General features: G+C 43.7%; 1 protein-coding gene across 1 annotated transcript; it reads left to right on the forward strand.

Moving 5' to 3' along the window:
* Positions 1-2744: 2744 nt before the first annotated feature.
* Positions 2745-26024, forward strand: xrcc4 (X-ray repair complementing defective repair in Chinese hamster cells 4). Its single transcript, XM_080477418.1, has 8 exons — positions 2745-2922; positions 7734-7877; positions 13889-14070; positions 15025-15191; positions 15586-15714; positions 15824-15942; positions 17640-17787; positions 24676-26024. Exons 2-8 carry the CDS (start codon positions 7736-7738, stop codon positions 24746-24748), a joined length of 960 nt encoding a protein of 319 aa, XP_080333544.1. The 5' UTR covers positions 2745-2922; positions 7734-7735; the 3' UTR covers positions 24749-26024.
* Positions 26025-26397: the final 373 nt, after the last annotated feature.

A 26397-nucleotide genomic window follows, 5' to 3' on the forward strand; every position in this document is an offset into this window, starting at 1 on the left:
ACATCCTTCTTTCTCTCCTTTAGACTACTGTAACATCCTTCTTTCTCTCCTTCAGACTACTGTAACATCCTTCTATATCTCCTTTAGACTACTGTAACATCCTTCTTTCTCTTCTCCTTTAGATACTGTAACATCCTTCTATCTCTCCTTTAGACTACTGTAACATCCTTCTTTCTCTCCTTTAGACTACTGTAACATCCTTCTTTCTCTCCTTCAGACTACTGTAACATCCTTCTATCTCTCCTTTAGACTACTGTAACATCCTTCTATCTCTCCTTTAGACTACTGTAACATCCTTCTTTCTCTCCTTCAGACTACTGTAACATCCTTCTATCTCTCCTTTAGACTACTGTAACATCCTGATATCTCTTCTCCTTCAGACTACTGTAACATCCTTCTATCTCTCCTTTAGACTACTGTAACATCCTTCTTTCTCTTCTCCTTTAGATACTGTAACATCCTTCTATCTCTCCTTTAGACTACTGTAACATCCTTCTTTCTCTTCTCCTTTAGATACTGTAACATCCTTCTATCTCTCCTTTAGACTACTGTAACATCCTTCTATATCTCCTTTAGACTACTGTAACATCCTTCTTTCTCTCCTTTAGAATACTGTAACATCCTTCTATCTCTCCTTTAGACTACTGTAACATCCTTCTTTCTCTCCATTAGACTACTGTAACATCCTTCTTTCTCTCCTTTAGACTACTGTAACATCCTTCTTTCTCTCCTTTAGACGACTGTAACATCCTTCTATCTCTCCTTTAGACTACTGTAACATCCTTCTTTCTCTCCTTTAGACTACTGTAACATCCTTCTTTCTCTCCTTTAGAGGACAGTAACATCCTTCTATATCTCCTTTAGACTACTGTAACATCCTTCTATCTCTCCTTTAGACTACTGTAACATCCTTCTTTCTCTCCTTCAGACTACTGTAACATCCTTCTATCTCTCCTTTAGACTACTGTAACATCCTGATATCTCTTCTCCTTCAGACTACTGTAACATCCTTCTATCTCTCCTTTAGACTACTGTAACATCCTTCTTTCTCTTCTCCTTTAGATACTGTAACATCCTTCTATCTCTCCTTTAGACTACTGTAACATCCTTCTTTCTCTTCTCCTTTAGATACTGTAACATCCTTCTATCTCTCCTTTAGACTACTGTAACATCCTTCTATATCTCCTTTAGACGACTGTAACATCCTTCTTTCTCTCCTTTAGACTACTGTAACATCCTTCTTTCTCTCCTTTAGACGACTGTAACATCCTTCTATCTCTCCTTTAGACTACTGTAACATCCTTCTTTCTCTCCTTTAGACTACTGTAACATCCTTCTTTCTCTCCTTTAGAGGACAGTAACATCCTTCTTTCTCTCCTTTAGACGACTGTAACATCCTTCTATCTGTTCAGTTCCTCTTCAAACCGTCCCAAATGCAGCTGCTCGTCTTTAAACAGGAACAACCCGGAGAGCCCACATCACCACTGTCCTCTCCTCCCTTCTCGTCCCTCCATCCTCTCCTCCCTTCTCGTCCCTCCATCCTCTCCTCCCTTCTCGTCCCTCCATCCTCTCCTCCCTTCACATCCCTCCATCCTCTCCTCCCTTCACTTCTCCCAATAATGTTCCTCGTTGGTTTTAAAATACGACACCGATCAGAACGATGGATCAGAACGATGGATCAGAACGATGGAGCAGAACGATGGAGCAGAACGATGGAGCAGAACGATGGATCAGAACGATGGAGCAGAACGATGGATCAGAACGATGGATCAGAACGATGGAGCAGAACGATGGATCAGAACGATGGAGCAGAACGATGGAGCAGAACGATGGATCAGAACGATGGAGCAGAACGATGGAGCAGAACGATGGATCAGAACGATGGATCAGAACGATGGAGCAGAACGATGGAGCAGAACGATGGAGCAGCTGGAAGAAACGAGGCTGAAGCCTCCTGATGTCATTTACTGAAAATTTTTCATTAAACAAAAAATCTAATTTTAATCACAAACTGAAGTTTTTCTCAGAAACATTGTTTGTTTCCTCTGAACTGATTTTCATTAAAACAATACGCCTCTGTGTTCAATCAGAGCTGCAGCCAGAATCTGACTGTTTCTCCTCCTCTTATTACTCCTCCTCCTCCTCCTCCTCCTCCTCCTCCTCCTCCTCCTCCTCCTCTTCCTCCTCTGACTGCTGTCCAGTAATCTGTGTAAACACATCTTCTCTGCAATGTTTCTTATTAGTTTGCAGAACCGTTGTTGTTTCACTCCAGTGTTTCCATGCTCTGAAGAAGAGCCTGATGAAGGTTTCTCAGTCTGAGGGAGGCGTCACAGTGACAGGACCTTGATGAGGTTTCAGGAAACTTTTATTTTAACATTGTTCTGGTTTCAAGAAACTTTTATTTTAACATTGTTCTGGTTTCAGGAAACTTTTATTTTAACAGTGTTACGGTTTCAGGCCACTGTACATCCTCATATCAGGCATCATCAGCTCAAAAAAAACCTGCAAACGTAGCATAGCAGGAGCAGGGAGTCCAAAAACAACATTATGAAGTTTTTAAAAGTGTGTTTTAGTAGAAAAGGTCGGTTAAAAAGCATTAAAACCATAAAAACAGCGATCCTTACTAACTGGGGATTTACCTTGTGAACCCGCCCTTCTATGCCTCTGATTGGTCAGCATCCTTCTCTTCATTGATTGGATTGGTTAGAGTCTGAAAAATAAAGCCTGATCACTGGCTCTATTGAGAGAGGTTTAAGGATCTCAGCCAATCAGAAGCCTCCTGAGGCGTGTCGCGCTTTGCCTACCTAAAGACCCTAAAGACTGGCGAGTTCACTTCCTGTGCGGCTTCAAACCGATATGAAATCACTATAAAACATTTGAAAGGGGAATTTAACGGCCCGGATCAAAGCGGAGCCGCGCCAGGTAAGACGCACTCTGACGTCACGCCGACATCACATACACAAACCTTAACTGCGCTCACGTGCTTCTCTGTTTACAAAACTGTTAGCTGCTTTAGCCTAGCCGCTGCTCGGTTTGCTCTTATTTTCTGCAGCTTCAGAGGCACAAACACGACAAACAGGGTGTATGTGAGGCTAAATTACACGTGAATTTAATTTAAAGGCGGAATAATCACGTATTTTCAGAATATCTGCGGGTTGTTTTCACCAGGGAGACTGACTTGCCGCCATGTTTGATTTGGGCAGTGAGCTTCAACTTTTAAAAACGAGTTTGAAAGTTCATATTTCGACGTTGTGACTTTATAATTACAACAGTGACGATTAGAAGAAACGCAGAGGGTTGGAAATATAGCATCACTTAAACTGTATGTCTGTTTTTTATCGACTTTAACTATAACGTGTTAGAATTATCAAACTTTATTTACACGAATTTTCATACCTTGAGAATTCAAAGTCTGACATAAATGATAACAACACAGAAGTGAGCACAGACAATGACATAAAACAGGATTAACCGCTCAATATGCAGTGTGGACTTTGGGTAAATCAAATTCTTTGTGCCTGATTTTAGTCAAACTTAAGAAATAAAAAGTTATTTATTGGAAGGTGAGATCATTCAGCTTCAACAAGATGTGTTCAGCTTTAAAAGCTCATTTTTAGAAACTCTATCCAGTCCAGAGGGTTTGGGTCTAGTTTAGAAAAATATCGTTTTGTGATTATGAGTGGAACGTCAACAAGGCTGTGAGCTTTAGCATTAGCATCAAAGTCTGTTTTTGTTTCACTGAGATCCTGTTTACTGAAGACAGCCTCAATAATCCTGAATTAACTCTGGAACGGGCAGTAGGAGGTAGAAACGCCCAGTAACATCAGATTATAGAGCATCTTCCTCCTTTAACATCCAGATTATAGAGCATCTCCCCCCAAACATCAGATTATAGAGCATCTTCTTCCTCTAACATCCAGATTATAGAGCATCTTCTTCCTCTAACATCCAGATGATAGAACATCTTCTTCCATTAACATCCAGGTTATAGGGCACTTTACTCCTCTAACATCCAGATTATAGAGCATCTTCCCCCTCCACATCCAGATCATAGAGCATCTTCCTCCTCTAACATCTAGATTAATAAGCATCTTCCACCTCTAACAGCCAGATTATAGAGCACCTCCCGCCTCTTATATCCAGATTATAGAGCATCTCCATCATGTAATATCCAGATTATAGAGCATCTCCCCCTCTAACACCAGATTATAGAGCCTCGTCCCCCTAACACCAAATTATAGAGCATCTGCCTCCTCTAACATCAAAGTATAGAGCATCTTCCTCCTCTAACATCCAGATTAGAGAGTATCTTCCTCCTCTAATATCCAGATTATAGAGCATCTCCCCCTCTAACATCAGATTATAGAGCCCCTTCCCCCCTCCAACATCAAATTATAGAGCATCTGTCTCATCTAACATCAAATTATAGAGCATCTTCCTCCCCTGGCATCCAGATTATAGAGCACCGGCCTCCTGTAACATCCAGATTATAGAGCGTCTTCCTTCCTCTGTAACTTCAGCTAATAACCGACATTAAAATAATGACTGTGTGAATATTACAGGACATTACAAGGAACCTTGCAGTGTAACTAGTTACTTTCTAACTGCAGTTAGTAGTTGTGACCTAATACTGTTCAAGGTCTTGAATCAAAGTAGGTAGAAAGTGCAAATCACGCTTTATTATGAACCCAGCGTCTGAATTAAATGGTTCAAACGCCATGTTTATGCAATAATAATCAATCTTAAATATATATATATATTATTTTTGGGGGGGGGGGGGTGTCTTGCTCCGTCCCACGTGACAGAAAACGAATTCTCTGTTTTTCACTGTGGATTTTGTTCTTTGGAGACTCAACAGCTTCTTGACGGTTTAGAAACAATTAAACCAGACGACGTGCTGCTGAAGTTCTCTGAAAAATGCCCGTGCTCCCGGAAGAGTGAGGGTCACGTAATTGTTAACGGCAGGTTTTACTCTCGCCGCCGTGTCATCGGCGCCGTGCGGCGCTCTGTAATCTGTCGTTGAAGAAACCCAGCGAGCTGCCGGCTAATGACCGGCCATCCCTCAAACACCTGCTTCCCGCCGACACCAGGCTGCGCCGCTCGTTTTATCGTCTGCTGAAGACAGAATGACGCCAGCGCTGAGCAGCAAGGTTCTGCTTCATGGTTCAGCTTCATGGTTCTGCTTCATGGTTCAGCTTCATGGTTCAGCTTCAGGGTTCTGCTTCATGGTTCTGCTTCATGGTTCTGCTTCATGGTTCACGTGGAAATTATAGTTCAATCGCTTCATCTGCTCACAAAACACATATTCATGTTATTGCAACTTCCACAATAAAGTGTAGTGAGCCCCATATTGAGCCCTGTGGAACACCACAGGTCAGGTTAACAATAAGAAATGAATCATATGAAAAGTCCAATGAAATGTTTTTATTTCCTTCTTTGTCTTTTCAATCTAAATTTAAATCCTGACTGCTCTAGGGAAACATTAAAGGGGACATATCATGCTAAATCCACTTTTTTAGCCCTTAAATGCATGTTGTTGTATATTTAGAGTGTTTAGAAGTACAGAAAAGTTCAAAGTAGTCTCTTCAGGTGCTCCGTTGATATCTTTTTATTCTGTTTTGGTCATATTTTGCGATCGGTTTCGATTTTTCTATTCTCTATTACGTTTTTTGAACAATGACGTCACAGTATTCTCAGCGGAACTGCCAAATTAGGACATCGACATTTCGAGCAATCCGCCATTTTTGTTTCTCGCTGCGATTTTGTAGTCCAACCGAAGTTACGAGAGGATAAGTGGAAATGTTCGGTTGTTGGATGTAGTAACCCACAAGCTTCGTTACACCGTCTCCCAGCATCAGAACCTTTTCCAAGTGCCTGGTTGAGTTTTATTTTTCACAGAAATGTACCCACATCTGTGGGTAAGGTCATTTTTGTGTGCGCGAAGCACTTTAAGGACGACTGCTTCAGCAACCTCCGCCAGTATAAAGAAGGATTTGCCGAAAGACTTGGTCTGATTGAGCGGTCAGTTCCTTCTATCTATGGAGACGACGAACAGAGCACTTCGGTAAGCTGTATATAACGCTAAAAAGTGTGATGATAAGACGTCCCTGTCATTGTTTTGTTAGCATTAGCAGTTGCACCGTCTTCATATGTTAGCGCTGTGTGCTCGTTTTAGATTAGAATGTAACTTCTGTGTTAAATAGTCGTTGTAATACAGGCAGTATTGTAGTAGTGGGCATGGATGGAGAAGTTAGTGTAAATATAGTAACACACCATTGCGTTACATCCATATGAAGACGTTGTTCTTCAGGTGCATCATGGTCATTTTCATCTGGCTCCGCCGGGTCCGACTCTGGCTCCAACATGTATGGCTGGATGGACAAATCTTCCCTTGTTGACATTTTGTAAATAATGTGTGAATATAAAGTTTCTGCGCCGCTAGATAATTGTATCTGTTCTATCAAACTACAAAGATGGCCGAACAGGGTGGAGTTGAACCGAGTGTCACCTCTGCAACCTGGAGAGGAGGCGGGGTATGAAGAGACCGCCCCAAAACGAGTTGCTCTCAGAAGCACATCAGAAAAGGGGTAGAAAAGGGGCCTGTGGAGCTCTAATAATGAGGAATTCAGACCCAAGCATTGCAGTTTCGCGTTGTATAGACCACAACTGTGTGATTTATATGTAAAAAGGAAGGATTTAAAAGCATGATATGTCTCCTTTAAAACTTAAGTGAACTGAACACACGGAAGATAAGATGATGGTGAATCGAAGTCATTTTACCAGCTGAGAGTTTTACTAAATAATTCAACGAAAAGGGAAACTACTTGTTCCTTCACACGTTGTGTTGTTTGTTTATAGAAACCAAATAGACGAGTATCATCAGCAAATAACTAATTTGTGATGGAAATGAATCCTGATTCAGTTGGTTTGATATGATCTTATCTAATAAAACAAATGTAACGGGCCCAGTGTTGAGCCCTGAGGGATTCCTGGGGTTGGTTTTATAGTTCTGATATATAGTAAATAACAGAACTAGCGCCCGAAGGAAATAGATTTTTTTCGATTGAACAATTTCAATTAAAACAAAACTTCTGCTAATAAAATCTAATGAAAATCATTTTTTATCATGAAATCCTGAATCGATCAGTTTGAAGAATGAACCGCAGTGGGTCCAACATTCAGCCCAGTGGAACTTCACATGTTGGGTTTCCATTAAAAACAGAACAATAAAACCTGTTTCAGTTCTCTCCTGAAGTATTAGAAACGTTGTGTGAAGTGAGATTTGATCAGCTCAGATGTTGGATGAATGCTGGGAGTCTTACGAAATGTAACCACTAAGACGTTTACAGGATTATCCAAACCAAATAAACAACAGTATAAAAAACTGTGTATTCTGTAGATAACATACATTTACATTATCAAGAAAACTCTTCAACAACTGCAGATGTTGGATGGAGGCTCTGAATTGTACATAAACAATTTAACGACATACGCGGAAGCTGCAATTTTTGAAAATGCTCTAAAGTAGTTCCACAAGTACTCTTTCTATGATTACAGGCACAAAATATTTTCATCTGTGTATCATGTCATGTAAACTTTGATATTGTTGAAAATAAGCTTGAAATAAAATGCAGCATTTGTGAAGGAAACCTAAATCCTAAGGGTCCCAATGTTGAGCCCTGTGGAACGCCACCAGTTGTTTTCATTGAAGTAAAACTGCCGTGTGTCTGCAGACATGAACACTTCCATCCGTGAAATCCCCGTGTCCTCTGAGCCAGACTCCTCCTACTTCCTGCGGGTGGACTGGGAGGGGCGGGGCTTAGGGGCGGGCTTCCAGGTCCTCCTGACTGACGGACAGAGTGCCTGGACGGGACAAGGTACGTCTTCGTCCGCTCTATGTTTCTGTTCTCTTCATCCGTCTCGGCTCAATTCAGCTTCTTTTTTTTCTTTTTCACGTTTCTGTCGCCACATGAACTAAAGTGTAACGGAGTAAAAGCTCACAGCTGATTGGTCGACTCGCATTGTCACACCTGAGAAATGAACATTAGACTGAGGAACACAGTCTTCAATAGCAACAAACTGTTTCCTGGGTCTTTTTGGACAAAACTGGTTTTAGTCCAGTTTAAAACTGGTTTTAGTCCAGTTTAAAACTAGTTTTAGTCCAGTTTTAAACTGGTTTTCCACCAGTTTAGTTTACAGACAAACCGGCTGTAATAATAAGATTTGCCAACAGAAAGCATAAAATGTGACCGTTAAAGCAAAGGGAGGAAACTGAAAGGCCGGGACGCTTTTCTAAATGAGCACTTCACCAAAAAAAAAAAAACATCACAAGAAAGGCGAGACGACCGAGGAAGCAGGGAAAATCCCAAACACATGGACACAAAACTGCAAAATAGTCCTAAAACTGAAGGGATCTCCATAAGAGGACAAGGTCTTGGTCATCTGAGATTAATGTCCAACTGGACAAATTCTGAGGAATCGAAGTGATGAAATGATCAAACTCAAGAAAAAACCTACAATCATGACACAAGGACCCGGGACACAAGAGCTGGACACGTTCCTTTATACGGAGCATAAAACACAAGATATAATAATAACATTGATAAGGAAAATAATCAGCTTCTGGTGTTACACTGAAAATCAGTACAATACAACGACCAGAGAAGAAAATAAGATCTCAGTTATTCACTTCAACACCAGAAGTTTGTACGCCAATATCTCAGTCGGTTCAATACTCTATTCGATATAATATCATATCAGAAACCTGGATCAATGATGAGAGGGGAGCAGAGTTTGAGCTAAACGGGTAGGAATTTATTTATATCAACAGAAAAACCAAAAACAGAGGAGGAGTGGCAGTATATGTTTATATTAGTGTGGAATATAAAATTAATTAGAAAAATGACGGTCGCTGTTGATGATTTGATTGAGTTCATCACAGTAGAAATATGTTGTGGAAAAAATAAAAACTATAACGTGAGCTGTAAATACAGATCGCCTGGATCAAGCATCGAAGTGTTCAGGGACTGAATGGAACGTACTTCAACGTAATCCAGACAGAAGGTCACGTACATGTGTGGTGGTTTTAACATCGACCGCTTAAATCATAAGAAACATAAAATGACAGAAGAATTCATGAACTCAGTGTTCGGTATGGGATTCTATCCCACCACCCCCAGACCAAGCAGGATCCCTTCTCACTGAGACACTTCAATACATAATATATTTACTAGGGATATTAGTGATTTGTTAGTGATTTGTGAGTGATCGGGGATCGGCAAATCCAGCCGATCACCCCGCTGATCTAAAAAAACAACAACAAAAAACAAACCGCGGTCCACAACGTCCCCTACTAACCACAACGTCCCCTACTAACCACAACGTCCCCTACTAACCACAACGTCACCTAATAACCACAACGTCCCCTACTAACCACAACGTCACCTACTAACCACAACGTCACCTACTAACCACAACGTCCCCTACTAACCACAACGTCCCCTACTAACCACAACGTCACCTAATAACCACAACGTCACCTACTAACCACAACGTCCCCTACTAACCACAACGTCACCTAATAACCACAACGTCACCTACTAACCACAACGTCCCCTACTAACCACAACGTCCCCTACTAACCACAACGTCCCCTACTAACCACAACGTCACCTACTAACCACAACGTCACCTACTAACCACAACGTCCCCTACTAACCACAACGTCACCTAATAACCACAACGTCCCCTACTAACCACAACGTCCCCTACTAACCACAACGTCCCCTAATAACCACAACATCCCCTACTAACCACAACGTCACCTAATAACCACAACGTCCCCTAATAACCACAACGTCCCCTACTAACCACAACGTCACCTAATAACCACAACGTCACCTACTAACCAGAACAATCAGGGACTAGAAGCTCGGGTGGAGCTGCAGAAGCTAGAAGCAGGCGGAGCGGGGCCATAGACCTATAAAACTAGAGTTATATATAGTGGTTATGTGTTTATGTGCAGAAGGCTACTTCTATATTTCTATGTGGTCTGTCTTCTTCTGCTTTTCTGTTGTGTTTGGTGAGTCACAGCGCCCCTAAAGGCCTGACATGTGTACTACATGTCCTGAAGCCTCGTGTTGAGCCGTGTTCATAGTCGCTCCAATAATAGACTATTGAGTATATTTGCAATAGTAAGTATCAGATCGGGAAAGTATCGGTATCGGCCGATACTAAATTTTGAAAGATCGGATCGGTATCGGGGGCAAAAAAGTGTGATCGGGACGTCCCTAGTTTTAACCAATTCTTTTTAAAATGTGGGACCAGATTTAGCAGGAAAAATAAAGGAAGCAGAGACGACACAAGGTGGGGACATAGAAGTTATGGGGTACAGAAATCCAAGTACAATTTTTCTAAGTGCAGTTGATAATCAAGTAATTATGGAAATTGTAAGAAAATGTAAAAACAAGACCTCTACAGGCTGGAATGATATCGACATGTCAACAATAAAGACAGTTATTGAAGGAGTTGTAAAGCCACTCACCCACAGCTGCAGTTTATCTTTTCATTCAGGTACATTTCCAGACCAAATGAAAATTGCAAAAGTGATACCATTGTTCAAAACCGGAGATAAACACCATTTCACAAACTACAGGCCTGTTTCTTTACTCCCCCAATTCTCCAAAATACTCAAAAAGCTTTTATCAGATAGACTGGACCAATTCATTAAAGACAGAACCTCCTTACTGACGGTCAGTATAGATCTAGAACAGACAGATCAACTTCGCTGGCACTAATGGAACTAATAGAGGAAATCACAAACTGTATGGACAATAAACAAAATTGGAATTGGAGTATATACGGCCCTAAAGAAAAGCATTGGATTCCATTGATCATAAGATCTTATTAGTAAACTATAAGTATGGTATTAGGGGAGTTGGACTGAGCTGCCTGTCGAGTTCTCTAAGAAACAGTTTGTGCAGATCGGTGAACATAAATCTGATTTCATGAACATTACATGCGGGGTACCACTGGGGTCGATATTAGGTCTGAAATTATTCATATCTATGATTTGTGTAGAGTTTCACAAGTCCTGAAATTTGTTTTGTTTGCAGACGACACCATATGTTTTTTTCAGGCGAGAATCTGAAGCAGACTTTGGAGACGATCACAACTGAAATAAATAAACTAAAACTATGGTTTGACAAAAATAAATTATTATTAAATCTAATCAAAACAAAGATCATGTTGTTTGGGAGACACTAAATAGATTGTAATCTAGAATTGATAATAGACCATACTAAAATAGAAAGGATACAGGAAATTAAATTTGTTGGTGCGATTTTGGATTATAAATTCTGCTGGACACCTCATGTAGGATACATACGAGCTAAACTGGCAAAATGCTCGGCAATTCTGTGGAAAGCAAAACATATTCTGGACTACAAACCCTTGCTTACTATATATTGCTTATTATTTTTGCCATATCTGACTTTCTTTGTAGAAATCTGGGGAAACACCTACAACACCACTCTGCAGCCGATATGCAGGATCCAGAGATCACACAAACCCGCTTTTCATAAAGTCACACATGTTGAAATTTATGGATCTGGTCTAATTCAGAACAGCACAACTAATGTAGAAAGCGCGAAATAATCTATTGCCAAAAAATATACAGGGAATGTTTAGTGGAAGGGAGGGGGGACCTAAACTTTACAAAAGGTTTGAACAAAGATGAAAAACATGTGTGTATCCAGCTGTGGGGTGACTTTGTTTTAGTTCTGTCTCCAGACTGTTCCACAAAGTGCAAATATAAATCTGTTTAAAAAAAAAAGGTACAAAACAATATTTTTGAACAAGTATATAGAAGAGGAAGTATGTCTCTATACATAGAATAGTCTCTGAATAGATTAGTGTTGATCGTTAGATTGTAACTAAGTACATGGTATATATTTAGTTATGAGGATAGTTGTTTTTATATATATGTGTGTGTATATGTATGTGTATATATATATTTATTTATAAGGATATGTATTTAGTAGATTTCTGTTTTTGTAATTATATATTTATATAGATATTTATGAAATGTATGTATGGTATGAATTTATATAGATATGTGTAAAAAGTATATATTTATATAGCTGTATTATATAATTATAAGGATATCTGTGTACAAACTAAAACATAGGTGATAAGTGGTGGGGAATTTAAAAAGTGTTGTACTTCTTCCCACTCCTTTTTCCAACAATGTGCGGTGTTTTGTTATGTATTGGCTCTATGTTTATTTTTATTTTTTTACTTTTTCTTTCTTTTGTATTTACAAATAGTTACATATTTTTTATACATGTTTGAAATTAATTCATTCATTCATTCATAGTTTCAGTCTAGTTTTATTCTAGTTTCAGTCTAGTTTTATTCTAGTTTCAGACTAGTTTTATTCTAGTTTCAGTCTCATTTTATTCTAGTTTCAGACTAGTTTCAGTCTAGTTTTATTCTAGTTTCAGACTAGTTTCAGACTAGTTTCAGTCTAGTTTTATTCTAGTTTCAGTCTCGTTTTATTCTAGTTTCAGACTAGTTTCAGTCTAGTTTCATTCTAGTTTCAGACTAGTTTTATTCTAGTTTCAGTCTAGTTTTATTCTAGTTTCAGTCTAGTTTTATTCTAGTTTCAGTCTCGTTTTATTCTAGTTTCAGTCTAGTTTTATTCTAGTTTCAGACTAGTTTTAGTCCAGTTTCAGTCTAATTTTGAAACTAGCTTTCAGGCCAATTTCAGACTATGCTCAGACAAGTCTTTTGCCAATTTGAGGCTTTACAGAGGCTTTACAGAGCAGTTTTCGATGTGTTTCCAGACTAGTTTAAGTCTAGTTTTACAATACGTTTCAAACCAATGTTAGATTTGTGTTCGACTTGACTTCAGACTACGTTTCACTCTTAATTTTGACCTAGTTTTAGACTAGGTTTGTAGCCAGTTTTTGAATCCGTTTCAAGTTTCACACTTTAGATTAGTTCCAGACTAGTTTTTAGACGGGAGATTTACCAACACACTGTCTGATCACAATCCGTGTCAGACTGGATCAAAGAGGAAAAAATACTCTTGTTTACACTCTTGATGGAAATAGAAGGAAAATCTTTGTAAAGTGAGTGTGTGATGCCGTTCCACTGTAGGAACATTCAGCACAGTACACACGATACACACGATACACACGATACACCAGATACACACCCACTGTGAAGAGAGAAAACTACATGAACACCATACAAGCTGGTGGAGATGTAGTCCAAGAAGGAGTGTAGTCTCGTGGTTTGTTTACAGTTTGGATGATGTTTTAATGTGAAGCTGTAAGACTACAAAGATGGCTGACGTTTGACCTCCAGTGACCTCCAGGAAACGTTTTCCTCTGCTCAGTGGGAATCTGGGTGGATGAAACCTCAGCTGCTCGACTCACCTTTTATATGACAGATTTATGCTCACCTGACACCTCACCTGCGTGACAACACACACACACACACACACACACACACACACACACACACACACACACATATACACACATGCATCGCCTCACCTGCCAGAGCTGCACAGCTGACCTCTTCTCATCTGCACACCCGGCTGCAGGTTTACAAGGGTCACCTGAGGGGTCACCTGAGAGGTCACCTCCAGGGTCAGTCACCTCCTGCAGGTCACAGAGCGTCCTGTCAGAGCAGGTCTGTGCAGAGATGAAGCGTGTGAGTGGATCAACAGGAGGGAGAGAGAGGGGCAGACAGACAGAAATGTGATACTTTGAAGAAAATGGCCGCCGGGATGAAGCAGGATTCACTGTAATTGTATTGTTGTTTCTGTGTCCTCGCTATGACGTCACTCTTCTCCTCTTCCTCTCTTCCTCTTCTTCAGTGAGCGAGGTGGAGGTGCGCTCCGAGGCAGAGGAGCTGGAGATGCAGACGGAGCGTTACGTCCACGACCTGCAGGAGGCGCTGACGGGGACGGGAGCCTCCGCCCCCTACAGCTTCACGCTGGCGGAGCGGCGGGGCGGCGGCGTCGCGCTGACGTACGAGAAGAAGCAGAAGGACATCTCAGTGAGTTCAGCTGAACAGCGAGCCACGTGGGAGGAAGATGTTCTGTGTTCTGAGTCAAACATGGTTTTGAAAATGAATTTAAAGTTCTGAGGGCAAAGTTGTGTGTTTCTGTAGTTGGAGTTGTGCGATTGTTGGTTGTTAGTTGGAGTTGTGTGATTGTTGGTTGTTAGTTGGAGTTGTGTGATTGTTGGTTGTTAGTTGGAGTTGTGTGATTGTAGTTCTTGGAGTAATGTTGTTGTTGGAGTTGTGTACTCCCTGGAGTTGTGTGTCGTTCCCCAGGTGTCTTTGTGTGTCTGAGAGCTTTGAGTTGATAATCTCTGACGTTATGTGAACCGAGCTGTTTTTCTGCTCCGAACATTTTTAACCTGTGAGTGACTAATGGTGCACCCCCCCCCCCCCCCCCCCGCCTCGCCGCCATTGGACCACTGTGTTTACGTTGGAGGCAACGTCGGCGCCACCTGCGATGGAGATAACGGCACCGTGGCCTCAATTTCCCAGAATCCAACTGTTTGTTTAAGAGTGCGGAGTGACTGCTACCAGCTGTGTGTGTGTGTGTGTGTGTGTGTGTGTGTGTGTGTGTGTGTGTGTGTGTGTGTGTGTGTGTGTGTGTGTGTGTGTGTGTGTGTGTGTGTGTGTGTGTGTGTGTGTGTGTGTGTGTGTGTGTGTGTGTGTATATGTTCAGTGTGTGTGAGTGAGTTGAGGGTGTGTGTGTGTGTTCAGAGTGTGTTGCCTGATGTTTCCCTCTAATCTCACATCAGGATCCAGGTGTTTTACATACCTTCACTGTGTGTGTGTGTGTGTGTGTGTGTGTGTGTGTGTGTGTGTGTGTGTGTGTGTGTGTGTGTGTGTGTGTGTGTGTGTGTGTGTGTGTGTGTGTGTGTGTGTGTGTGTGTGTGTGTGTGTGTGTGTGTGTGTGCGTGCGTGCGTGCGTGCGTGTGTGTGTGTGTGTGTCAGTTCAGGCTGGGCAGTGTGTCGCTCTCCGGCGTCTCAGAGCCGTTTGAAGCAGTGAAGAATCTTCTGCGACAAAACCTGCAGAGAAGAAACGAACTGAAGCTTCAAAACCAGAAACTGAAGGAAGAAAACCAGAGACTGAGAGCAGAGCAGCAGCGCATGGCCACGCAGTAAACACACACTTCTTCTAACACACACACACACACTTATTATAACAAACACACTTTTCTTCTAACACACACACACACACACACACACACACACACACACACACACACACACACACACACACACACACACACACACACACACACACACACACACACACACACACACACACACACACACACACAGAGCAGAGCAGCAGCGCATGGCCAAGCAATAAACATACACACTTCATTTAACACATACACTTTATATACTCTGTGTGTGTGTGTGTGTGTGTGTGTGTGTGTGTGTGTGTGTGTGTGTGTGTGTGTGTGTGTGTGTGTGTGTGTGTGTGTGTGTGTGTGTGTGTGTGTGTGTGTGTGTGTGTGTGTGTGTGTGTGTGTGTGTGTGTCTCAGGCTGAAGCGTTACGCTGAAGGTAAAGAGACTCTGGAGGCCGACTTGTTCTCGCGCTTCGTTCTTGTCCTGAATGAGAAGAAAAGCAAACTGAGGAGTCTGCAGGAGACAGCGAGTCGCCTGGAGGACAGGTAACACACACACACACACACACACACACACACACACACACACACACACACACACACACACACACACACACACACACACACACAGGTTTGATGGAGGTGTGTGTTGCAGGAACAAACCGAAACACAAAGATTCCTTGAAGTCGGAGCAGACAGTCGATCAGGACGACGAGTACGGAGGAAGTACTGATGAAGAGCCGCCAACCACGACCTCTGACCTCCCAGCACCAGGTGAGGCACTGCCAGGACCACATCAACACAACGTGACACTAAAACACACAAAATAACATTTAAACTGTCACATCCTTTCCTCTTCTCTATCCCCTCACCGCAACTGGCCAGCAGAAAAGCCTCCGCCTCTGAGTCTGGTTCTGCAGGTTCCTCCTCCATGAGTCTGGTTCTGCAGGTGTCTCTTCCTCTGAGTCTGATTCTCTAGGTGTCTCTTCCTCTGAGTCTGGTTCTGCAGGTGTCTCTTCCTCTAAGTCTGGTTCTGCATGTTCCTCCTCCATGAGTCTGGTTCTGCAGGTGTCTCTTCCTCTGAGTCTGGTTCTCTAGGTGTCTCTTCCTCTGAGTCTGGTTCTGCAGGTGTCTCTGAGTCTGGTTCTGCAGGTTCTTCCTCCATGAGTCTGGTTCTGCAGGTGTCTCTTCCTCTGAAGCTGGTTCTGTAGGTGTCTCTTCCTCTGAGTCTGGTTCTGCAGGTTCCTCCTCCTCCGAGTCTGGATCTGCAGGTTCCTTCGCTTCTGAGTCTGGTTCTACTTGTTTCTCCTCCTTTGAGTCTGGTTCTGCAGGTGTCTCTTCCTCTGAGTCTGGTTCTGTAGGTGTCTCCTCCTCTGAGTCTGGATCTGCAGGTTTCTCTTCCTCTGAGTCTGGTTCTGCAGGTTCCTCCTCCTCTGAGTCTGGATCTGCAGGTTCCTCCGCTTCTGAGTCTGGTTCTGCAGGTTTCTCTTCCTCTTTCTCTGGTTCTGCAGGTGTCTCCTCCTCTGAGTCTGGTTCTGCAGGTTCCTCCTCCTTCTCCTCTGGTTCTGTAGGTTTCTGTTCCTGTGAGTCTGGTTCTGCAGGTTCTTTCTTGTTGCTGTATAAATAAAGTTGAATTGAATAGATTTGAAAAACACACAAAGACTTGAGAATAAACAGAACGACACAAAATCCAAGTAACTCGTTACTTTGCTTCTGCAGTAAATTCAAATGAGTTCTCTGAATTGTAATCAAGTAGTCACTTCCAATGGCTAAAACAACACACACACACACACACACACACACACACACACACACACACACACACACACACACACACACATACGTGTCTGTGTTTACATCATCACTGAGGTAATCTGTCACAGGTTGTTATGTAATGATGGAGCGTGTGGGGTGTGTGTGGGGGGGTTGTTCGGGGGGTCACCCTCCTCCTCCTCCGTCATGTGGTCATTCTTCTTCTCTGACGGAGGTTGGAGGCTCGGTGTTGTAATTTCTCTCTGAGTGACGGGGGAGTTCTGCAGGGTCAGTGTTGTTGCTGCTGTTGCCATGGCGATGCCTCAGACGGTCGGGGGGGGGGGGGGGGGGGGGGGAGGTGAAAAGTGAAGTCAAGTTGTGTGTTTGCGAATGAGCTTCATCATCTTCATCCTACACTGAGATGAAGTGAAGAAGAGGGTTGTGTCTGTTTGGAGAACTTTACTTTCTTCAAGCCTCGAGGCGTTGATGTTTCCTTTATTTTATTATCAATTCTGTTTTGAATTCTAAGGCCCCGTTTCCACGACAACGTCTCAAGTGAAAACGTTTTTGCTCTTTCGTTTCAGAAAAGTTTCACGTTTAGACAACGTTCTGAAAGCTTTGTAGTTCGCATGTTCTCCCGTTTCCACAGAGACGGAACGTTTACAAAAAGTTTTCAGTGACTTCGAGCTCCGTTAAAGTCTCCTGTCTCCCCCGTCCAGAGACGGCCCCTCCCGGCAGCCCATTGGACGACAGCCTGAGTGACATCACAGACGTGGCGCCCAACCGCAAGCGTCGTTTCCGTCAACTGGAGGCGCCCCCGCCCGCCGTCACCCAGGGGGGATGCCCGGGGGCGTCGCACACACACAGGTAACACACACTAACACACACACACAGGTAACACACACTAACACACACAGGTAACACACACTAACACACACACAGGTAACACACACTAACACACACAGGTAACACACAGGTAACACACACTAACACACACAGGTAACACACACTAACACACACACAGGTAACACGCACTAACACACACACAGGTAACACACACTAACACACACACACACACACAGGTAACACTAACACACAGGTAACACACACTAACACACACACAGGTAACACACACTAACACACACACAGATAACACACAGGTAACACACACTAACACACACACAGGTAACACACACTAACACACACACAGGTAACACACACTAACACACAGGTAACACACACTAACACACACACACAGGTAACACTAACACACAGGTAACACACACTAACACACACACAGGTAACACACACTAACACACACACACAGGTAACACACACTAACACACACACAGATAACACACACTAACACCCACACAGGTAACACACACTAACACACACACATGTAACACACACTAACACACACACAGATAACACACACTAACACCCACACAGGTAACACACACTAACACACACACAGGTAACACACTAACACACACACAGATAACACACACTAACACCCACACAGGTAACACACACTAACACACACACAGGTAACACACACTAACACACACACAGGTAACACACACTAACACACACACAGATAACACACACTAACACCCACACAGGTAACACACACTAACACACACACAGGTAACACACACTAACACACACACAGATAACACACACTAACACCCACACAGGTAACACACACTAACACACACACAGGTAACACACACTAACACACACACAGGTAACACACACTAACACACACGATGTCTTTCCGTGTGTGTTGGACTGTTTAATGAAGCTCCTCCCACTTGGCGTCTGTGTCTTTATTGTCTTTATTGTGTCTTTATTGTCTTTATTGTGTCTTTATTGTGTCTTTATTGTGTAGTCTAGTGGGTTGTGGGGTTCTGCTGGTCTCAGCCAGTGAAGTTCTGTCAGATTCGTCTTCAGGGTTTGACGCCGTCGCTAAAAATAAATACCACTTTGTTTTCATAGTGAGACATGACCCCGCCCTCCTTTACTGTGGAGCCACACCCACCAAACCCCCCCTCCCGTTCTCCCTCACCCCACTCATTATAGAGCATCTTCTTCCTCTAATGTCCAGATTAGAGCAGATTATAATCCTGTGAGCTCCTGCAGGGATTAGATCTCCAGTAGGAGTGAAGAGACTGAGATGGAGGCAGACAGTGAGGGAGGACGTAAAGTCTTTGACCTCCTTTCAGTTTCTGGACCTCCAGCTGAACACCTTGGGGGCGTCCCTGGGTGGAGGGATATCGGGTTTGGCTCCGGCGAGTTTTATGGGCGCTGAGCGCCGGCGGCGGGTTTACGAGGTTCTGCTGCGACGTGTTTCCTCTGCGGCTCAGCAGCTGGCGAGGAACAAAGATCTGAGGGTCACTAATGAGATGAGAGACGTGTAACCTGGAGTCAGCTGTGTGTGTGTGTGTGTGTGTGTGTGTGTGTGTGTGTGTGTGTGTGTGTGTGTGTGTGTGTGTGTGTGTGTGTGTGTGTGTGTGTGTGTGTGTGTGTGTGTGTGTGTGTGTGTGTGTGTGTGTGTGTGTGTGTGTGTGTGTGTGTGTGTGTGTGAGACTTTCGTCTTTTCACAGCTCCTCACAGTCTCTGTTCTTGTTCTGAAATCTGCTGCCAACACAAAGTCACTGAGCGGGGCAAAAGCAACAAACTGCCCTCCAGCTCCAACAATCTGCCCTCCAGCTCCAACAATCTGCCCCCCAGCTCCAACAAACTGCCCTCCAGCTCCAACAATCTGCCCCCCAGCTCCAACAATCTGCCCTCCAGCTCCAACAATCTGCCCTCCAGCTCCAACAATCTGCCCCCCAGCTCCAACAAACTGCCCCCCAGCTCCAACAAACTGCCCTCCAGCTCCAACAATCTGCCCCCCAGCTCCAACAATCTGCCCTCCAGCTCCAACAAACTGCCCCCCAGCTCCAACAATCTGCCCCCCAGCTCCAACAAACTGCCCTCCAGCTCCAACAATCTGCCCCCCAGCTCCAACAAACTGCCCTCCAGCTCCAACAAACTGCCCCCGAGCTCCAACAATCTGCCCCCCAGCTCCAACAATCTGCCCCCCAGCTCCAACAAACTGCCCTCCAGCTCCAACAAACTGCCCCCCAGCTCCAACAATCTGCCCCCCAGCTCCAACAATCTGCCCCCCAGCTCCAACAAACTGCCCTCCAGCTCCAACAAACTGCCCCCGAGCTCCAACAATCTGCCCCCCAGCTCCAACAATCTGCCCCCCAGCTCCAACAAACTGCCCTCCAGCTCCAACAATCTGCCCCCCAGCTCCAACAAACTGCCCCCCAGCTCTAACAAACTGCCCTCCAGCTCCAACAAACTGCCCTCCAGCTCCAACAATCTGCCCTCCAGCTCTCTTGATGATATTTGTTGAATTATTGTTTTTGTTGGATTATTGATGATATTTTTAGGGTATTTGTTTTTTGATATATTTGTTGGATTGGATTTGTCAGATAATTGGTGATATGTTGGATTATTGACTATTTGTTGGATTATTGACAATATTTGTCAGATTATTGATGATATTTGTTGGTGATAATTCCCAGGTAGATTGTGATTTTCGGGACCACACTGGGTTCCTCCTTTCCTGGGGTACTCCCTTCCTGGTTTCCTCCCTTCCTGGGGTACTCACTTCCTGGGTTCCTCCCTTCCTGGGGTACTCACATCCTGGGTTCCTCCCTTCCTGGGGTACTCGCATCCTTTCTTTGAAACGTTTCCTCATCAATGGAGACTGAAGAAAAGTGTCCCCATGAAAGAAAAAGCCCTAAATGAGCCTGCGCCTCTGAATGAACTCAGAACGAGAAGCAGGACGTCAGACGGTGAAAACGTTACAACACAGGAAATGAGCTCAAACGTTTGTGAAAAGTCCCAAATGAAGCAAATGTTCAGCTCAATCATGTCGAAAAGGTCAAAAGAGCACAGAGATGTTTCTCTGTGGTGGGCTCAGGGTCTCCAGGTCATGTGGCGTGTTCATGGTACCCAGGTCATGTGGTGTTTTCATGGTACCCAGGTCATGTGGTGTTTTCATGGTACCCAGGTCATATGGCGTGTTCAGGGTCTCCGGGTCATGTGATGTGTTCAGGGTCCCCAGGTCATGTGACGTGTTCAGGGTCTCCAGAGGCCTGTACTACTCCCTGATCAACGTATCCAGGATTTGTCAGTTTCCTGGTTAACTGATCCAGACACTGGATCCTGATCACCGTTACCATGAAGCAGGTTATCAAGTCTCTGGTTCAACCCAGGCCTACCTGTGCACGTTCACAAAAAAAGGGCGGAGCTTGCAGCATCTGACCAATCACACACAGGAGAAACTGCAGAGCAGTTTACAGATTACTGAAGGAGCAGTTAATCTCTGAGATTATGAAGAATTCAAACTCATCCAGCAGCTCAAAGCAACACTGCTGCTGCAGCCAGAACCAGAACCTTCCTGACTTGTTAATGCTGACCTGGTGAGATTAGAGCAGATTAATTTATCAGCGATATAAACGGACAGCCCGTCCGCTGATCAATCAGTTTCACTTTATTCCAGCAGAACGTGTCGGGCTGAACTTCCTCACTGATCTTTTCCTTTAGATTCTCCATCCAGTTGTTTTGAGGCTGTTTCTCTGTTTTATGTTGGAATATTAATTCATCACCGTGACGACAGGAGAAGTTCTGTGTCCATAAATTCATGTTTCTGCAGTTCTGTCAGGTGTGATCATGAACCTCATTATTCCAGATTAACCCTCGTGGAGATAAACAGACCTGGAACAAGTCAAGAACCAGAACCTCCTTCAGAGCCTCAGAGACCAGGATTTATTTTATTCTGTCAAAAAGCTCTAAATTAATTTCTCCTCTCTGCTGCAGCTCAGCGCTGAACCCGTCCACCAATCACCATCGTTTAAGAATGGGCGGGGCATTTTCCAAGAGCTCTGATTGGTCAGGAGGCGGAGCTTTACACTCACTGTGATCTTACCCAGAACATATCCTGCTCTGGAGCAGGTCAGACATTCAGAGTCAGTTACCATGGTGATTTATCCTGGTGAGAAGTGAACCAGCGTCGTAGTACAGAAAACCAGAGTTAATCCTGAAGTTACCTGGATAAGAGAAAACCAGAGTTAATCCTGAAGTTATCTCCATAAGGGAAAACAACAGTTAATCCTGAAGTTACCTGGATTAGAGAAAACCAGAGTTAATCCTTGAAGTTATCTCGATAAGAGAAAACCAGAGTTTATTTTTGAAGTTATCTTGATAAGAGAAAACTCAGCTTCGTAGTACAGGTCTCGGGTCATATGGTGTGTTCAGGAGCCCCCCCGATGTGGTGACCGTGTTTTAATGCTTCCCGTGTCCGTTGATGTAGTGTCCTTGAGCAATGAGCACTGTTGAGCAGCCCCCCCCCCACCCCACCCCACCCCCCACCCCCAATCCCCCTTCAACGGTTTGAGCCATAGAGTCTCCGCTGGTCCTGGAGGTTCTCTCCTCTGGAACACATCTCCTGTTTCCTCCTAACTGGTTCCAGCAGTTTGTCGTCCAGTTGGTAATGATTTTAACTAAGCCCCGCCCCCACATCTTTTTGACCTGAAGCTTTGTGGCTTTGAATCCCCAGAATCCTCTGCTCTTCCAGCTCGCTTTACTCCCCGTCCAGTCCATCCAAAACGATGTTTTCTCCTCGTTGTTCTGAAGAAGTTCCCCGTCGACACGACGCCATGAAAACTCCTCAACACAATGTAGTCCATCTGCCAGGCCTATAGGTGGCGCTGTAACGCTGCCACAGAAACAGAGAAGAAGACACGGAGCATGAAACAACGTAGAAAAGGACAAATCCAGCTCATTTTGACTGTTTTCACTGCTTTTCCGTTCATATTTCACTATTTAAAGGTTTATCTTGGATATTTGCGCTTCCTTTTCTCAGCACAACCTCGCCTCCATGATGCGACTATCGTTTATTCAGTTTGACTCACCAGATGAACACGCTCCACCGAAAATAGCAACAAAAAAAAATAAAAAGCAAAATATGAGCAGGAAAAAGATCCTGAAATAAAAGATGAATTAAGGCATATCTAATCGAATTCTTACAAAAAAGTTACAAGTTAGGTGTGTAAATGCGTTTTCACGAGACCGGCGCATGAGCTAATTAGCGGAGGTGCCAGCGGGCTGTGTGACGCCGGCTGCCACCAAGAATTCCTCCCCCGTACCATGAATAACGACATATACAATCTAGTTCTTATTAAAAAGTTTGAAGTTCTGAGTGTAAATTGTGTTTTTACACGATAACGGTTCCTCAGCGGCTCTGTCTGTGAGCAGAAGCCTAGCGAGCATATTTCGGGCAGAGTGGGCGGACTTTATCGGGGAGCGGAGTTCACCCATGACTTCTCCACAGTTAGATGAAAAAAGCTATCCTATCTATCTAACCTAATTCTCCAGAAAGAAGGGATTTATTTTGTGTGTAACACGAGTTTTGACGACGAGCGCCGGCGGACAGCGGCTCGCTACGCGGCACTACGCGGGGAAAGGAGTCGCGGATTACGGCAGTTGGCGTGACTCTGCTAGCTGATTACAAACAGTCGCTTCCAAAGCCGTTATCTGCTCCATCATGTTGAAATACTCAGCCCGTGAATTAAACATTATTTCCTGATATGCCGGCCATTTTCTTTTTTCGATTGGCCGGTTGCGGGGGCCATGTGATTCGGTGAGGGAGCGGGGATCATAGAGCTATAGAGGAGAGATAGAGGTATGTCCCTAGAATGCATTTATCATCAGTTTTATTATAGATCGTTGCCAAATTAATTTAAAAAAAACGTTTTTTAGCGGCTCCAGCTGCTCACCGAGCGCGGCCGACGACATCACGCTGAGTTTTCATCATGAATCTGGTTTCTATTAACTCGATTCAAAGACTGGCAGGAAGCTTCAAGTCTGCCCTCAGTAGCTATGGTGCCCCTGTGCCGTCACGCTACGTCATCGTAAACAAGGCACGAGAATAGGATGCTTATAAGCGTCCATCGCTGCGTTTAAAGCGACGAGCATCAGCAGCTCCTGCAGCTCCACCTGGAGCAGGTAGTCCGCCATGTTGGTGGTGTTAATAACGTCACGGAGAGGGAGGCGGGGTTATAGGTCGAGAGGCGGGGCCATGACATCATCGTTTTCAGCTGATGTGTGTCTTGTCCGTCCAAACGTCAAATCCGAGGCGGCGTTTTCTAATTCCTCCTCTCTGGAACAAGTTTTTTTAAAAGAAACCTCTTCGGGTTCTTAAAACATCGTGAGGATGATCGGACAGTAACCATGGTTACGTGAAACAACATCCGTGGTGGTGACGGGGACTGAAACTGAGCCAAACACAAACTTTAAGAAACAGGATGAAAGATTTCACCACACGGCTGAGTCACACACACACACACACACACACACACACACACACACACACACACACACACACACACACACACACACACACACACACACACACACACACAGCCATGTGTTTCTAGTCTCCTCCTGCGCTACATGATCCACTTCCTCTTTGGGAAAACTGTAAACCTGCTTCATTAGTCCACTGACCTGTGTGTGTGTGTGTGTGTGTGTGTGTGTGTGTGTGTGTGTGTGTGTGTGTGTGTGTGTGTGTGTGTGTGTGTGTGTGTGTGTGTGTGTGTGTGTGTGTGTGTGTGTGTGTGTGTGTGTGTGTGTGTGTGTGTGTGTGTGTGTGTGTGTGTGTGTGTGTGTGTGTGTGTGTGTGTGTGTGTGTAGTGTCTCTCTTGCAGGTCGCTCTAAAGAAGCTGCAGCAGCTTCATCAGCTGAGAATCTGTTTGACGACTTCTGAGGCTTCAAAGTGTAACACACACACACACACACACACACACACACACACACACACACACACACACACACTCTTGGACGTATGTTCAATGTGTAAAATGAATGAAACTCTGTATTTGTTGTTTTCTTGTTGGTTTAGTTTTTCGGTGAATAAAGGTCGTAAAGCTTCATGTTGGGTTTGATTTTCACAAACAGGAACCAGAATCATTCTGACGAAGCGACTCGTGTTTGGATCACAGCCGCTCTTATTTTTGGCCTCGTTGCTCTTGAATGTGTTCAGATTTATGATTTTAATTACAAAACATCCCTGAACGTGTATTTATCACGTCACAGATGATAGAAGAGGACGGAGCTCAACATGGAGCAACTTGTGATCTGAACAACCCAACACATTAAGACTGAACGATCTTTTAAAAAGATTTTAACGTTTCTCAGTCGGGCTGCTCGAGCATGGAAAAAATCCTAATCAGGATTATTTGGGGCAATATTGAAATCACGATTATTTACACGATTATGTCTTTGAATTTAGAACAGCATTTATTGTACATATTTTAAAAAAGACTCTCCGGTTAAATATATAAAAATATCTTGTAGTGTATACACTACAAGATATTTTAGTTACTTAAAACTTTTAGTTACTTAAAACTATACTATAGTTACTATAGTAACGAAAGATAAACTTGTACTGCACTCAAAACAAGAAATAAATAAAATACAATAAGCGATAGATACACTTAAATAAATACTTTTATATATTGGTCCAGAATAAAATTGTGGTGGGGAACTTTATTTTGTAGAGAGGCGGGTTTTCTGGTCGGACGTATTTTGGTGTTACACAGTGTACACGCTCTCATGTTGGAGAGAAAAGAGTTACTGGAGTGTGTTTGGATGGAGAATAAAGTTTGGAGTTCCTTTCAGAACGACTCCCGTCCATCGCCTCGACAACGTCGTCCTTTTTCCTCCATTCCAGGACTCTTGAGATCGTCTGGAGACGTGATCGTCGTCGTCTCTACTCAATGAAGCCCGAGTTCTACTGTTCCATCGTGTGAACATGATGAACTCTGATTTCAAAGTGAGCAGTTTGTCGGAAAACACAACTTTGTGAAAACGCTCCGTCTCCATGGAAACGGGGAAAACGCTTCATCTCCAGACAAGACACTTTGTGAAAACGCTCCGTCTCCATGGAAACGGGAGGAAAACAACATGTAAACTACAGTTATCAGCGTTGCTGATGTTGCTGTTTAAACATGAAAGTTGAATCAATAAAAACTTTCTGTCTGAACAATTGTATGAATTGTGACGTCAGATGGATCAGAACCAGGGAGGGTCACGTGAGGTCCGGACTGTTGGACCCTCCTCCACATGATCAGTGACTTTAGTTTGAATATCAGTGTTTTAAAATAGATAAAACATTTTACATTTAAAGTCTTTCATTAAAACAGGAATTACTGGAGATGAACAACTTTTCAACAAAGGAAAGTTCAGAAAGAAAGAAAAGTATTTTTCCTGCAGGGAAGGGAAAGCTGAAGAAGTCCTCCTCCTCTCTCCTCCTCCTCCTCTCTCCTCCTCCCTCCTCTCTCCTTCCTCCTCCTCCTCCTCTCTCCTCCTCCTCCTCTCTCCTCCCTCCCTCCTCCTCCTCCTCCCCCTAATGTG

The sequence above is a fragment of the Lipophrys pholis genome (genome assembly GCF_963383615.2).
Source record: "Lipophrys pholis genome assembly, chromosome: 12".
NCBI lineage: Eukaryota > Metazoa > Chordata > Actinopteri > Blenniiformes > Blenniidae > Lipophrys > Lipophrys pholis.